This window comes from Cetorhinus maximus, chromosome 16, assembly GCF_964194155.1.
Source record: "Cetorhinus maximus chromosome 16, sCetMax3.hap1.1, whole genome shotgun sequence".
Taxonomy (NCBI): domain Eukaryota; kingdom Metazoa; phylum Chordata; class Chondrichthyes; order Lamniformes; family Cetorhinidae; genus Cetorhinus; species Cetorhinus maximus.
This window is the reverse complement of record NC_135894.1, coordinates 87,138,020-87,154,793: the sequence shown is the minus strand read 5'-3', so window position 1 is coordinate 87,154,793 and position 16,774 is coordinate 87,138,020. Positions and strand designations below refer to the sequence as shown.

The window sequence follows — 16,774 nt, the reverse complement described above, 5'->3', positions numbered from 1 at the left end:
TACTTTGAAATAAGTGTATATACCAGGCAGGGTGGGCAACTCTGGTTGGACAGATCCTTGGAGGTTTTATCACATGGCTGGCTGCCTGCAACTACGCCACCCCCACGCTCTCATCATTGGTGTCCCAACATGATTATCCTTATGGTCCAACATCGTCCACATCAATCAGAAATTGAACAGACTCTTCATTATCTAATTATAAAATTCTGTTTTTGTTTTCTCTTCATTATCTAGTTGGATGATCCTTGACCATCACTTAAACAACTGTACTTCCCATGTCCAGTGCTTTTATGACTCATAAATGAAAGTATTCAAAGTAAAATTCTAAAATCCAAGCTTTTATTTCTCCTATGATTTTTTTTTCTCCTGGATTACTCACAATGTTCTCTTGGAGATGAATCTTTAATTCCTGGAGACTGCAGGACAATCTTGGAGAGTTATTTTTATATTTATTCATGGGATGTGGGTGTCACTAGGTCAGCATTTATTGCCCATCCCTAATTGCCCTTGAGAAGGTGGTGGTGAACCATTTTCTTAACCACTGAAGTCCATGTGGTGTAGATACGCCCACAGTGCTGTTAGGAAGGGAATTCCAGGATTTGACCCAGAGGCAGTGAAAGAACAGTGATATATTTCCAAGTCAGGATGGTGTGCGGCTTGGAGGGGAACTTGCAGCTGCTGGTGTTCCCATGCATCTGCTGCCCTTGTCTTTCTAGTTGGTAGGGGCTGCCGATTTGGAAGGTACTATTGAAGGAGCCTTGGTGAGTTGCTGCAGGGCATCTTGTATATTGTGCACGCTGCTGCCACTGTGCGTTGGTGGTGGAGGAAGTGAATGCTTAAGGTGATGGACGGGGTGCCAATCAAGCAGGCTGCATTGTCCAGGATGGTACCAGGACCATTGATTGTTGAGCTGCACTCATCCAGACAAGTAGAGAGTATTCCATCACACTCCTGACTTGTGCCTTCTAGATGGTGGACAGGCTTTGGGGAGTCAGGAGGTGAGTTACTCGCCGCAGAATTCCTAGCCTCTGACCTTGGCAACCCACCAGATAATTGCCAATCATTCAGTATTACTGGTATCTGTACAGCCACCAAAAGGTAGGAGTTCCTCCAATTGCCAGGTGTAGGGGAATTGTAAGTACATTTATGAAAATTTCCTGGGAGGAATAAGACAGGGACACCCCCAAAACAAAGTCGGCAGGGAGCCAACACACTCCACACTGACTCGCCCCACAGCCATTAAGTACTGCGGGGCAGATTAGCGAGAGGTGAGTGGGACCTCTGCCCCTCACTGGGGGGAAAGTCCTGCCTTCTGGAACTGCCAGCCAATCCGATTGGCCGGCAGCTCTACCAGTCTTGGCAGCGCCAGAAGGACATTAATGGCCACTGCCAGGGCTGCAGAAGAAGAAGAAGAAAAAAACCAAGGTCAAGAACAGGTAAGTCCCGGGTCTTGGGCCGGGAGGGTTTAGGTAGGCTAGACAAAGGGATGGGGGGTGGGGCTGGATTTAAGGGAAGGAGTGGGTAGGAAAGAAGGGGGGGGTTAGACCTTAGGGGGGACCGCCCCATGATTGGCAAAGGGCAGCCCCAAAGAACGACCACCCCAACTTCCCACCCTTTGAACACATAACTGAAAAAAATTAGGCTACCTGCTCCCATCTATTTGCTCCATGCCAAACGTTTTATGGAGTGGCCAGCATGTTATCAGGATCAATTGTCTTGATAACAAGCTTAATTGACCCTTGGTTACCTATTTAAATATGGCAGGTTGAATGCCAATTTCAGCGCCCACCCACTCCCCTGTATTATGGGGGTGATCTCGGATGTGGGTGTGAAGGTGGTGGGGTCGGCACCCACCCTATTTTACACTCCCCCCCCTCCGACCCCACGGGAAACACAACAACCAGGGGCATGTATAATTCAGCCCCTTGTTAGTATTTTTTCACTAAAATGGTATACTCAGTTTCAGTGTTAAGTGCAAACAGAGCAATTCTTTCCCCACCGCTCCCCACAACGAGCCCCCCCATACCCCCGACCTAGTGCATGTTCACGGGACTCAACAGAAGACCCAAAGTTGTTCTTATGAGCAACTATTTAAAACAACGGTGTAAAGTGACTAAATTGGTTTGGATGTGCTAAGAATGGGTATGAGTGGTATCAGGGATGTGGAATGGTTAGATTTCCTGATGATTAATTATGGCTAGCTAGTTTATTTGATTAAGGAGTTGGGGAAGAGATTCCTGAGTTTAGCTTAAATTTTTCTTCCGTGTTTTTTTGCCTTCTTTAACGTTACTGGTGGTTTGTTAGGTTGATGCGTGAGTCTACCTTTTTCAGTGGATTGTGTAATTTTCTTATCTCAACTTTTCATAGGTCTGTAATAATTACTGTAAACTCAAAATTGTTATTAAGGCACATTTGACAGTAAAATATATTAAAATATTCATTACTTTCTAGATACTAAACTTTATTTTCTCTTCTCCTAAAATTCTGTATCTAGGGTTTTATCCTAGTATCCCTTTCTATTTCTTTTTAAATGCTAGACTTTGAACATTGGATTCTACACAGAGACCCGAGGGAATAAATAGAAATACGGAAGTAAGTGGTCTCACAATGTTTTGTTGTTCTAGTGTGTAACGCCACTGTGTGGTACTACATAGGCTTGCACCCAGGATTTTCTTGGACTGAATCTGCAACCTTGATGAGAATGAGAAGTTGGATAATTGCTCATTAAAAGAACTTGCATTCATATAGTGCTTTCAAATCCTCAGGACATCTCAAAATACTTCAAAGTCAATTAATTATCTTTGAAGCATAGGGCAGAATGTTAACTGACAGGAGAGGCAGGTCCCAGTGTGTGGGGGATGTTAATCACCTGAAAGCGATGTCAGGTTGGGATCTTGACATCATCCCGCCCACTTCCAGGTTTTTTTCTGGGCAAGCTTGCAAGAAAGCAGGGTCTGTCCGGTATGTCACTCTGATATGCAATAGACAACTAATTCCTTTGTAACCAAGCATTCTGGCTTTAATAGTGAGCTATTTCCCAAAATGCAACTCATCAGTGTCACTGAGGTGAGTGCACAGTGGGGAATGTTTCTTCAGTGAAACTGCCAGGCTGGGAAGGCTTTAATCAGTGAAACTGAAGAGCTCCAAAACATGGCCAGGTGAAAAGCTGCTGCTCACAGCACTTCTGAGAGTGTAGTCTTACTTCTTGACAGATGATCATAAACTTCTTGGGAGTCAGTTCATCTGTCTTGCACTTCACTCAGTTTATCTAACCCTTGCATGAATATGTTTTATGAAGCATCTTGGGTCATCATAAATGTCGTCAAGTGCTTCACAAAGCCGAATCAGATGGTGAGCAGTGTTAGAAGAGTTAACAGAATTAACCAACATTCCAGGTCTAAGAAATTGTTTCTGCGGAGCTTTTTAAAGGCAAGGAAATGATGAAAGGATAGATAGGACTGACAGCCACAGAGTCCTTGTGAAGGCAAAATTACATCTTCCACGCCAAGGACACACTCCATTATGTTGTGTTGTACTGCCATCATGCTAAATGGAACAGCTTCAGAACAGATCTAGCAGCTTAAAACTGAGCAGACATGAGGCGCTGTAGGCCATCAGAGGCAGCAGAATTACATTAAACCACAATCTGGAACATCATGGCCTGTCAAATCCACTGCCCTACCATTGCCAACAAGCCAGGGGGCCAATCCTGGCTCAACGAGATATGGAGAAGAGCACCCAGGAGCAGCACCAGGCATACCCAAAAACAAGCTGCCAATCCAGTGAAGCTACAACACAGGACTGCATGCAAAATGTAGAAGTCACATGCTATAGGTAGAGCTAAACTCTCTAAAATGAATGGGTCAGATTAAAGCTCTGCAATCCTATCACATCCAGCCCTAAATGGTGGTGGACAATCGAACAAATAACTGGAGGAGGAGGCTCCACAACCATCCCCATCCTCAACAATGGAGGAATCCAGCATATTAGTGCAAAAGACAAGGCTGAAGCATTTGCAACCAGTTTCAGCTAGAAGTGCTGAGTGGGTGCTCCATCTCAGCCTCCACCTGCAGTCTCCACCATCTCAGAAGCCAGTCTTCAGACCATTCAATTCATTCCCCGTGATATCAAGAAACAGCTGATTACACTGGATACAAAAAAAGCTATGCCTCTATCCAACCTGTTCCAGTACAGCTACAACACTGGCATCTACACAACAATGTGGAAAGTTGCCCTGGTATGTCCTATCCACAGGACAAATCCAATGCGACCAATTACTACTCCATCAGTTTGCTCTCAATCATCAGCAAAGTATGGCAGGTGTCATTAACAGTGCTATCAAGTGACATGTGGTCACCAATAATCTGCTCACTGACTCTCAGTTTGGGTGACTCGACTTTGAGTTTCAACTCCAGGCTTCATTATAGCTTGGATCCAAACATGGTAAAAAGATCTGAATTCTAGGGGTGAGGTGTGTGGCTGCACTTGACATCAATGCAGCATTTGACAGAATGGGTCATCAAGGAGCCCTAGTAGAATTGAAGTCAATGGGAATCAGGAGAAAAACTTATACAGAGCACAAAGGAAAATGGTTCTTGTTGTTGGAGGCCAATCATCTCAACTCCAGGATATCACTGCTGGGGTTTCTCAGGGTAGTGTTTTGGGGTCAACTATCTTCAGCTGCTTCATCAGTGACCAGCCAAAGATACTCTGGAAGTTTAAAAACATCCATGATAAAGCAGCCAATTGAATATCACCCAATCCACCACCTTAAACATTTATTCCATGTCTGCAGTGTGTACCATCTACAAGATGCACTGCAGCAACACACCAAGGCTTCTTCAACAGCATCTTCAAAACCAAAGACCTCTATCACCATTAAGGACGAGGGTAGCAGGCACATGGGAACACCATCACTTGGAAGCTCCCCTCCAAGTTACACACTGTCCTGACTTGGAACTATATCAACGTTCCTTTATTGCCACTGGGTTAAGATGCTGGAACTCCCTCCTGAACAGCACTGTGGGTGTACCTATATCACATGGACTGCAGTTCAAGACAGTGACTCATCACCACAAGAGCAATTAGGGATGGGAAACAAATGCTGGCCTTGCTAGAGATGCCCATGTCCCATGAATGAACCAAAAAAAGGGAAGTCAGGGGGAAAACAGGCTGAGGGGAGGAGTAGGGGGCAATACAGTTGAAAGCTCTGTAATGTAGTACAAAATAAATTATAAGATGTTGAAAAGCGAAACAGGGTGGAGCTGCCATTTTACCTTCTGGGACTTGTGTTTGAATCCAAGTTAGACTGATGGATGAAACATCTGACGGCTGTAAGGATCTTACAATAAATGAGTTTAGGCAGTTTCCACCCACTTCCTGATGGGCACAGGTCCACAGCACAAAACTAACCAGGAATAGGCATATTCTTATCTTATTTATGAAACTAATAATGATGGGGATGTTCCCCTGAGATTAGTTTTAAGGACAATCAGGGGAAATTCCCCTGTGTTGACTGTAGCAAAATCAGAAACATATTTATGAAGAGGAAATCTACCTCTATTGTTGGGGCTAAAAGGGAGATTTTTTACAAATTATTGCACCGTACAATACTGACACTTCTAAGGGTGGCACCGGGTGTAACACGTGGTATCATATTCTTTCTTCCACCATAAACATCTCTTAAATTGATGGTGAATGATAAAAAATTAAAATCACATTTTTAGATATGGGCTATACTTTGTGACTGGCACTTTTCTCATACAAGCTTGCTGTTATTGTTACCCTGCACTTTTTTTGAATACAACTACCAATCTGTTTATTTTAGTCCATGAAGTCTGTGTTGGTATTCTTCTCCAGAATAGCCATCTGTTCTAATCCTGGTCTCCTGAATGCTGCCCACACCTTTTAATGTTTCTCTTTTTCCACTAACTACATAATCCCTTTTTTAAAAGAATTTATTGACCTTGGTTCCATTCTCTAACCTCCCTCAGCATAAATCATATTTTTTTAAATCTCCCGTTTAATGCTTTTTGTGCTTCCCAAACAGGGGAAAGAGTGTATCAACATGTACCCTCCATTGTCTGGATGACCTCTATCGAGTCACCCTTAACCTTCTCAGCTCCAGTGAAGAAAGACCTCAGTTCATTGCTGTAAACACCTCATTCCAGATAATATGCTGGCTGAACTACATAATTTTCGATTGCTGTTATATCCTTTATATGATAGGGCACCAATAACTATATACAATATTTCTATTGCAACCTAAGATATTGGACACGTTCAACATTACCACCTTGTTTTCGTATTCTATGCTCAAAGATACAGATTGATGAATTCTGTTTTGCCCTTCTTATGGTGTCATGTCATTGCCCTGTCACCCATGATGACGTCAACACCTGGGTCCCTGTGCTCCTCATTTAAAACCTTATCATTCAAGTATATTTAATTTTTCTGACTTCAAAATGTATTACTCCAGAGTTTTCTACATTGAATGGTAGCTGTCACCCAACTGCCCATCCAGCTAGCCTGACAATGATCTCCTGTCGCCTTTGACGATTCTAGTCATATTATGGTCAATTTGCAAACGACACAAAACCGAGACCGGTCGTGAAATTGGAGGAGGCCGCTCAGAATTTAGAAACTGAGTCAAGACCTCCACTATATCTTCTTTAGCTTCCCTTCAAATCCCTGGATATAAACCATTATGTCCTAATGACCTGTCCATGTTAAGCTTGAGTCACTTTGAGGCACAAGTACAATTTCTCTTGGTAAAATTGTGTTCGCTAACACTCCTTATAGAGCCTTGGGATGGGAGGCGGTATAAAAAATACAAGTTGTTGTTGAATAATAACCTCCATCAATAGTGATACAACTACCTGCGGTGGTCCTACAATTCCGATTTATTCATCTCCTCTGTGAAAACTGAAAAAAAAGGTACTTATTTTGTATAATGAAGGAGTGATACCGCTGATGCTGGAAATGTGAAATAAAAACAGAAAGTGCTAGACTCACTCAACACAAACAACAAGAGTGGTGAAAGAAACTGGCCTGTAGAATGTCCCCATCATTTTCTATTTTTATTGCTTATTTAGCACCTCTGCCAGCCCTTCACCCCGCACTCCAAGTTCGCCTCTTTCATCTCCTACTGCTTCCACCCTTCCTTGACTACCCCTTAGTACCATAATGTCTATCTAAGTCTTCTTACTGTGCAGCATGTATTTTTGGAATTTGCTTTTATAATTCCTGACAGATATTGTCATCGCCGTATTTGCAGTTTTCCAATATTTTTTTACATTTTCAACGGCCTTTCTACTTTAGCATTTGCTCTGCAGGAGTCTAATGCATTTTATTATTAGATTTGAATTTAATCTTCTTATTCATCCAGAAAACCTAACCTTCAGTCGATAGACCCCTTTATTATCCTTACGGGGGGGAATATCGTTTTCTAAGCAGAATTCTAAAGGGGTTGCAGCAGCAGTAGGAGAATGCGTTAGCAAGCGCTTACAAATCGTTGAAGGTGGAGGGCAGGTCGAGAACGTGGGTTAATAAGGCAAACAGCATCCTGGGGTTTTTAAATAGAAACATACAGGGTTTTTCGCTGAGTGGGCGGGCGCGGGCCCAAGCGTAAAATAGTGCGTGGTGACGTCTTGCCCGACATCATTGCGCTATTTCAGTCGGCGGGCGCACGCTAAACTCGGAAGCACGGCCGCCGACAATTTATAGGGCAATTAAGCCCATTAACGGGGTAATTAACAAGAGATTTTTCATTGCACGCCCAACATTACGGTTGGCAGGCGGGCGAATTGGCCAGGCAGCCTTTGCATTTTTCAGGAAACTTCATCCACGGGCGAGATGATAAATTTACCACTGGTGATAAATTAAAATTAAAATAAATGTCTATGGGCGGCATTTTCATGACCGACATTTTCAGGTGACTGATTATGAAGCTTGGACACTTTTTTCCCCAGTTTCTGTGGCCTTTATTTTAGGCTGTCCAGGTCTTCACCTCACTGAGGCAGCTCTCTGCCTTCATGGAGCTTTCTGTGAGCTCCCCTGCGCCCGCGCTGACTTCAGCGCTTGCCCTCCTCCCGCCCCCAACCCCGGCAGCGCTGAGCCTTTCAACCCGCGCTTCACGCTGTCTAGCCGTTAATTGGCCAGCCAGCGTGAATTCGTGGTCAGGGGCCGATTGTGGTCGGCGGTCCATTCCTTGGACAATCCCGGACCCGCCCACTGACCTAAAAATCCTGCCCGTCGAGTACAAAAGCAAGGAAGCTACAGTGAACCTTCATAAAACACCAGTTTGGCCTCATCTGGACTATTGTGTCCAATTCTGAGCACAACACATTAGGAAGGGTGTGAAGGCATTGGGAAGGGCACAGAAAAAATTTACAAGAATGGCTGGAGGGCACGGGGCTACAGGGAAAGGGTGAGTGAGTGCAACTAGTTGGGTAGCTCTTGCAGAGACCCAGCATGGACATGACAGGCTGAATGGCCTCATTTTGAGCCATAACTATTTTATGCTTCTACTTACAATGACTTCAATGGAAAAGAAAAAGAAAGCTGTAAAACTGGTTGCTGGTTTCCTGTGAACACATTTTGTGTAATCAGCGAAGACCACTTTTACCTGCGTTATCTTTGTTATATACACGCATGCACATTTAGAGCAGTGTTACTTTATAACTATCAAACTGGGGTCTAACCTGTTGTTGCCGTGTGGAAGGCGGGTTTTTTCCAACAGCAGGTGTCATGGTCAACATCGACAGCCTGGACTTTCCATTCAGTTGATGTGTGGTGACGTCCTCACTGAAAGATTAAATTTATGTTGACAGTCACTGCAAGATCACTGCAACTTTGATCTTCATTCAACCTTTTGCCATGAAATAACACTGCTCTATATGTCGCAACAATAATGTGGCAGAATATCATGGTTTGAAGCAGGGGTCACACCAGAAGGACCAGTGTTCACAATCTCAAGCTATATAAGGACTAAACAGTGATGGTTCCTTTTCCAAGGAATAGTGATTTGTTAAATTCCTACAAGGTCTGTTTCTGGCTGAGAAGGAGGTCAATCTGTACAAAAGGTAGTCACTGCTTAACATTAATGAGTGCCAGAGTGGACTTCTGGGCTAGTTTAGATTACCTAAAGGGTCAGCAAGTTCCTAATGTGTGGTGCCCAAAATTGGACACAATACTCCAGGTGAGGCCAAATGAGCGTTTTATAAATAATTTTTCGATAATTTCTTTGCTCTTGCACTCTATGGCTCTATTTAAAAATCCCAGGCTGCTGTATGCCTTATTAACCAGGTCCTTCCACTGAAGTCTGACCTATTTGGGTTTTTATCTGGTTGTTTGTCTTTTCCAGGATATTCCATGGCTTCGGGTGTGATGGGGTCTGTACATTGTGAGGCTCAAGGCATCACCATTGTGTGGTATGGACAGGATGAAACAGAGGGGTCCAGATTTTCAAACAGCCACAGAGGCAGGTCTGGAGAAGGTGTACGGGTGCATCGTGCTAGTTTGCTGGCTTCTTCACACCTCCAGACCATTTTCAAAGAGGCCAGCTAGAAAATTGGAGCAATTATGGCAGCAGACCTAGGGGGGAGGTGGGGTGGTGGTGATTTTGTGTGGGGGGGGGGGGGGGTGGGCAGTGGCAGGGAGAGCAGCATTCCAGAATAATTTAAATCCCCCTCCCCGCTGCCAGTGCAGGAAGGTGACCCACAGCCACAGCCACAGGCCACCCTCTGGAGGGGTCCTCCTCCGCAACGGTGATCTTGTAGCTAGGTCGCCCTTTCTGTTTTCAAAATTTTTAAAAGTGCTGAGGGCCCCTCCATCTTGAGATGCCCTCTCTCTCTCTTACCTGCATTGGCAGGCTGCCACTCTCTTAATGGCCTCCTATTGGCCCTCCAGGATGAGGAGCCTGCCAGCTATCCACAATTGGAGGTGAGGGCACACTCTGGGCATTAATTGGCCATCCTTTGGAAAATCATGTCGGCTGACTATTTCTGTCACGGAGTGCAGACTCTTACTGAAGCACAGAGAGGCCAGTCGGGGTTTCAACCCTCCCATTTTAAAGTGGTATTTGAACATCTGGGCCACATGCAATTTGATCCACCAATCAGGGCTCACTCCTTTCCTGATTTTGGCCTGGGTATAAGGTTAAAGGAGGAAGAACTTGCATTTATATAGCACCTTTCAGGACCTCAATACATCCCAAAGTGCTCCACATCTAATGAAATGCTTTTGTGAAGTTTACTCATTGTAACAGCAGTCAATCTGCATATAGCAAGGTCTCACAAACAGCAATGATGTAAATGATCAGGTAACCTGTTTTATTGATGTTATTTGAGGCATTGGTCACAATAAAGGGAGATCTTTCCGGCTCTTCATTGAATCGTGTAATGGGGTCTTTTGCACCTACCTGCCCCAGCTGAAGGGTAGAAAGTGAGCACTTCTTCACTGATGTGTCAGCCTAGAAATGCTCATCTTTAGAGTATTAACTGAATCTATAACTTCCGACTCAAAAGGTAGGAAAAGGTGCTACCACAGCAGCAAGGCTGACTCCCAGCAGTAAACCTCTTTTGAACACTAAATTCAGGCCAATAGTAGTGCTCAGGAACCTTGGCTGATTTTTGCCTCTCTAACTCAGGCCCGAGGTCAATTAATCCACTCCAAACCACTTCCCCAGCAAAGGCACCAGGAACCCAGGGACCAAACTTGGGACGTTCCTGGTCTGCATGGTCGCTTACTGCTTTAACCAGCTGAGCCATCAGGAGGGGAGCAGGTAACCAACAGGTCAGAGATTAAAGTCTGCTCCCAATCTGACTGCACTTAAAAACGACTGCTCGATCCTGAAAAAACTAGCAACAGCATCCCCTACAGGCAAGAAAAGTAACAGCACCACATTCCCACTGCCACCTCAACTAGGGGCAATGAGGCCTCTTATTCAGGTCAAACCTGAAATTTTCCTGGAGTGTGCGTGCATGTCTGGGTGCATGTGTGTGTGTGTGTGTGTTGGTTTGGGGGATGGTGCACAGTACCACGCCACGCGTTGCACTGTCCCACCTAGCTCTTCGGGAAAACTGAAGCAATCCTGGCATGCCACGGGATTTGCGTTTTAAGAAAAAAAATTCTCAGTGACACATTTTACTCAGCAGAAAATCTACTTTACAAAACAGGAAAAGTCCAGATGAAGTGCATGTGCAGGAATTCATTACTGTCGCGTGCTCGATTCTGAGCAGCTGGAAGAGATTTTCTGGTTAAACAATAATCGTATTTCTTTGTAGAACGTGTCGGCCTTTATTCATGCGGCATATTTTATGAAATCAAAAAGGTCTGTAGTGCACTGACTCAGTCCTGTGCACAAGGACTGCGGCCCAGATTCTTGTTGTCTGTCTTTGACAGATAATCAGTATGAAGTCTCGCTCTCCAGTTTATCGAGCTCTGTCAATATAATCTTTCCCACATGGATTTCCCTGCTGGGGTGTGCAGTTACGACACTGGAGGCTGTTGATAGCTTCACATATCTGGGCTCCACAATCGCCAGTAATCTGTCACTTGAGGCTGAAATCAGCACATACATCGCAAACCTGCAGCTGTTATGTCCAAGTTGAGTAAGAAAGTGTGGAACAACAGCAACCTGACTGAAAACATCAAACTGTGCCAAGTTTGCATCCCCAGAGCACTCCTCTACAGTAGTGAGAGCCGGACATCATATGCTAGGTGGGAGAAAAGACTGAACAGTTTCCAATTTCGCTGTCTCAAACGTACCCTGTGCATCTTTTGACAGGACAAGGTCACCAACCCAGAGCTCCTGGAGCATAATTCTATCAGCATTTTTTTTTTTATTTGTTCACGGGATGTGGGTAGCACTAGCTAGGCCAGCATTTATTGCCCATGTTTAATTGCCCTTGGGAAGACAGTGGTGAGCTGCCTTCTTGAACTGCTGCAGTCTATATGGTGTAGGAACACCCACAGTGCTGTTAGAGAGGGAGTTCCAGGATTTTGACCCAGCGGCAGCGAAGGAACGGTGATATATTTCCAAGTCAGGATGGTGTGTGACTTGGAGGGGAACTTCCAGGTGGCGGTGTTCCCATCTATCTGCTGCCTTTGTCCTTCTAGATGGTAGTAGTTGCGGGTTTGGAAGGTGCTGTCAAAGGAGCCTTGGTGAGTTCCCGTAGCGCATCTTGTAGATGGTATACACTACTACCACTGTGTATCTGAGGTGGAGGGAGGGAATGTTTAAGGTGATGGATGGGGTGCCAATCAAGTGACTGCTTTGTCCTGGATGGTGTCAAGCTTCTTGTGTGTTGTTGGAGCTGCACTTATCCAGGCAAGTGGAGAGTATTCCATTGCACTCCTGACTTGTGCCTTGTAGATGGTGGACAGGCTTTGGCGAGTCGTGAGGTGAGTTACTCTTTGCAGAATTTCCAGCCTCTGACCTGCTGTTGTAGCCACCGTATTTATATGGCTGGTCCATTTCAGTTTCTGATCAATGGTAACCCCCCAGGATGTTAATCGCGTACACTCAATGCTAAGCCAATAACATCTGCACTGGCTCAGCAACGTTCATCAGACGGATGATGGCCATATACCCAAAGATCTTTTGTACAGTGAACTGGTCACTGGGTCATGACCTTCTGGGCATCCATATCTCATCTTCAAGGGCACCTGCAAGCAGGATATGAAGATGGCAGACATTAACACTGACAACTGGGAGGCAGCTGCCAATAGCCGTGATGTCTGGAGGCTGACTGGAAAAGCATTAGAAAAGGCAAGTAGAAACAGAAAGTTCAGCTGTCTGAGAAGATGGCCCAGAGAAAACAAAGAGTGCTGTTGGGGAGGGTTTAAACTAACTTGGCAGTGGGGGGTGGGATCCTGAGAGGAGGTTCAGCAGGGGGAGAACACAGCCAAAATTAGAAGAGACAGCAAATGAGTCTGGAAGGCATAGAAATTATAGGCCAGTTAAGGCACAAGGGAGTTTGGCAAGGTTGGATGGTATTTATTTTAATGCAAAGAGTCTGACGAATAAGGCAGATGTGTTGTGGGCACAAATTTACACATGGAAGTATGATGTCATTTCTGTCACAGTCATGGTTGAGAGAGGGGCAGGATTGGCAGCTCAATATTCCAGGATATAGGGTCTTCAGGCGAGGCAGGGAAGGAGGTAAAAGAGGAGGGGGTATCACAATATTGATCAAGGAATCAATTACAGCAGTAAGGAGGGATGACATCTTAGAAGGGTCCACAAATGAAGCCATATGGGTAGAACTTAAAAGCAAAAAAGGAGCAATCACATTGCTGGGAGTGTACTATAGGCCCCCAAACAGTCAGAGAGAAATAGAAGAGCAGAAATGTAGGCAAATTTCAGAGAAGTGTAAAAATAATAGAGCAGTAATAGTGGGGGGGGTTTCAACTTCCCCAACATTAACTGGGTTAGTCATAGTGTGAAAGGATTAGAGGGAGCGGAATTCTTAAAATGCATCCAGGAGAGCTTTTTAAGCCAGTACATAGAAGGTCCAACAAGAGAGGGGGCGATCCTGGACTTAATTTTAGGGAATGAAGCCAGGCAAGTGGTAGAGGTATCAGCGGGGGAGCATTTTGCAGATAATGATCATAACTCCGTTAGATTCAAGGTTGTTATGGAAAAGTACAAGGATGGGCCAGAAATCAGAGTTCTAAATTGGGGGAAGGCCGATTTTAATAAGATCAGCTATGATTTGGCCAGAGTGGACTGGGAGCAGCTACTTTTAGGTAAATCTGCGTCAGAGCAGTGGGACTCATTCAAGAAGGAAATAGGGAGAGTACAGTATTCCAGTAAAGGCAAAGGGTGGGACCAACAAATCCAGGGAACCCTGGATTTCGAGGGATATACAGGATTGGATAAAGAGAAAAAGGGAGGCTTATGGCAGATACCGAGGGCTCAAAAAAGCGGAAGCCCTAGAGGAGTATAGAGTGTGTAGGGGGAACTTAAAAAAGGAAATTGGGAGAGCAAAAAGGGGGCAGGAAAAAACATTGGCAGGTAAAATAAAGGAAAATTCAAAGTTATTTTACAAGTACATTAAGAATATGAGGATAACTAGGGAAAGAGTAGGGCCCATTAAGGACCATAGTGGTAATTTGTGTGTAGAGCCAGAAGATGTAGGCAGGGTTCTAAATGAATACTTTGTGTCAGTGTTCACAAGTGAGAGGGATGACCTGGGTATGGAAATCAGGCAGAAGGACTGTGATATAATTAAAGAAATTAGCATAGAAAGGGAGGAGATTCTAAGTGGTCTGACAGGCTTAAAACTGAATAAATCTCCAGGCCCGGATGAAATGTATCCCAGGCTGGAGGATATAGCAGGGGCACTGGCAATAATTTCCAATATCTCTCTGGGCACAGGAGAGGTGCCAGGGGATTGGAGGACAACCAATTTGGTACCATTATTCAAGAAGGGAGGAAGGGATAAACCAGGGAACTACAGGCAAGTCAGTCTAACCTCAGTGGTGGGGAAACTATTGAGAGCAATTCTGAGGGACAGAATTAATCTATGCTTGGAGAGGCAGGGATTAATCAAGGACAGTCAGCATGGTTTTGTTAAGGGGAGGTCATGTCTGACCAATTTGACTGAATTTTTCGAAGAGATGATCAGGTGTGTAGATGAGGGCAATGCATTTGACATGGTCTACTTGGACTTCAGCAGGGCTTTTGATAAGGTGCCGCATGGGAGACTGATAACGAAGCCCATGGGATCCAAGGCAATTTGGCAAATTGGATCCAGAATTGATTGAGTGGCAGGAAACAGAGGGTGGTGGCCGAGGGGTATTTTTGTGACTGGATGCCTGTGTCCAGTTGCATTCCACAGGGGTCGATGTTGGGTCCCTTGCTGTTTGTGGTATATATAAATGATTTAAACTTGAATGTAGGAGGGTTGATCAGTAAGTTTGCAGATGACATGAAAATTGGTGGGGTGGTAAATAGTGAGGAGGATAGCCTTAGATTACAGGAGGATATAAACGGGCTGGTCAGGTGGGCTGATCAGTGGCAAATGGAATTTAATCCAGATAAGTGTGAGGTGATGCACTTGGGCAGGACAAACAAGGCACACTAATATACGATCAATGGTTGGACCCTGGGAAGTACTGAGGATCAGAGGGACCTTGGTGTGCATGTCCACTGGTCCCTTAAGGTAATGGGACAGGTAATAAGGTCGTTAAGAAGGCATATGGGATACTTGCCTTTATTAGCGGAGGCATAGAATATAAGAGCAGGGAGGTTTTGCTGGAACTGCATAAAACGCTGGTTAGGCCACAGCTGGAGTATTGCGTGTAGTTCTGGAATCCGCATTATAGGAAGGATGTGATTGCACTAGAGAGAGTGCAGAGGAGATTTACCAGGTTGTTGCCTGGGCTGGAGGGTTTTAGATATGAGGAGAGATTGGATAGACTGGGGTTATTTTGCTTGGAGCAGAGGAGATTGAGGGGGGGACATGATTAAGGTGTATAAAATTATGAGGGGCATAGATAGGGTAGACAGAAAGGAGCTTTTCCCCTTGGTGGAGGGATCAATAACCAGGGGGCATAGATTTAAGGTAAGGGGCAGGAGGTTTAGAGGGGACGTGAGGAAGAATTTTTTCACCCAGAGGGTAGTGGGAATCTGGAACTCACTGCCTGAAAGGATGGTAAAGGCAGAAACCCTCATAACATTTAAGAAGTATTTGGATGTGCACTTGCGATGCCATGGCATACAAGGCTATGGGCCTAGTGCTGGAAAATGGGATTAGAATAGTTAGGTACTTGTTTGACCGGCGCAAACTCGATGGGCCGAAGGGCCTTTTTCTGTGATGTGGGCCTCTATGGCTCTATCTATGACTCTAAAGGACAGAGAGTCCTGCACTTTCTCAGCCCGCTGTCTTCCTCTGCAGCAAATGTGGCAGAGACTGACATGCCAGAGTGGGGTTGCTGAGCCTCACTAGGTGAGGATTTACACAGAGTTGACCACCACAGCGCAAACCATCATCTTACGACTCAGAAGGCTGCCTTAAAGCAAAGATGTGCAATTGTACAGGTACAAAACTAAGTGATCGTCTAAACATTTAACACACTGAGATAAAGGAATCCACAGGCTGAAGATTTTTATCTGTATAACATCTCTATACATTGAAGCATTTTGTGTGCAAAATATAACATTAATTGTAGCCAACCTGCCAACATGTCACTGTGTGGATAATGCACTATGAATACCTGTTAGATATCACTGCATCCCACCAGTGGCTGAGCTGAGGACTCCTGATTGACAAAATAACAAGTGACTTATTGTCAGCACCACAAGTAGGATATAATTCATAACTCGTATAATTTTATTCTATTCTACACAAAATACAACGTGGTGCTAAATTCTGATTTTAGCTGCCTTTTAAGCACAATGAGAGAGTTTTAAAGAGAAAGGCACTAAATCAAGATGTACACAAAACTCATTATTGTCACAGTATTATCTTTGTTATTCCCACCAATATCTCTTCACTTCAGCCTCAGGACACTACCACTGCAGCCACTCTAGATTTTTCTATTTCTCACACTACCTCGCTAAGTAATATAGTCAACATAATGCAAACTTGTGTGAAACTGTGTGCAGTTTTGCGCATTGTTAAAGTGGTGGGGATGTGATCCCATGTTTGTAGAGAGTTTGCTCCAATCTCCAACAACTCATCTCCTCTCCTGATTGTTATAAGAACATTAGAGCATAAGAAATGGAGCAACAGTGAGCCACATAGTCCCTTGAGCCTGTTCTGCT

The 16,774-nt window shown here is 44.6% G+C and overlaps 1 protein-coding gene across 1 annotated transcript in view; it reads right to left on the bottom strand.

The window, feature by feature from the left end:
* The window catches only part of erg (ETS transcription factor ERG), a 276,979-nt gene that overhangs the window by 161,225 nt on the left and 98,980 nt on the right, over nt 1–16,774 (bottom strand). Inside the window, exon 4 of the mRNA XM_078560286.1 lies at nt 8,703–8,805. Coding sequence (XP_078416412.1) covers nt 8,703–8,759 — 57 coding nt within the window. The 5' untranslated portion in view covers nt 8,760–8,805. The remainder of the gene's footprint in view (nt 1–8,702; nt 8,806–16,774) is intronic.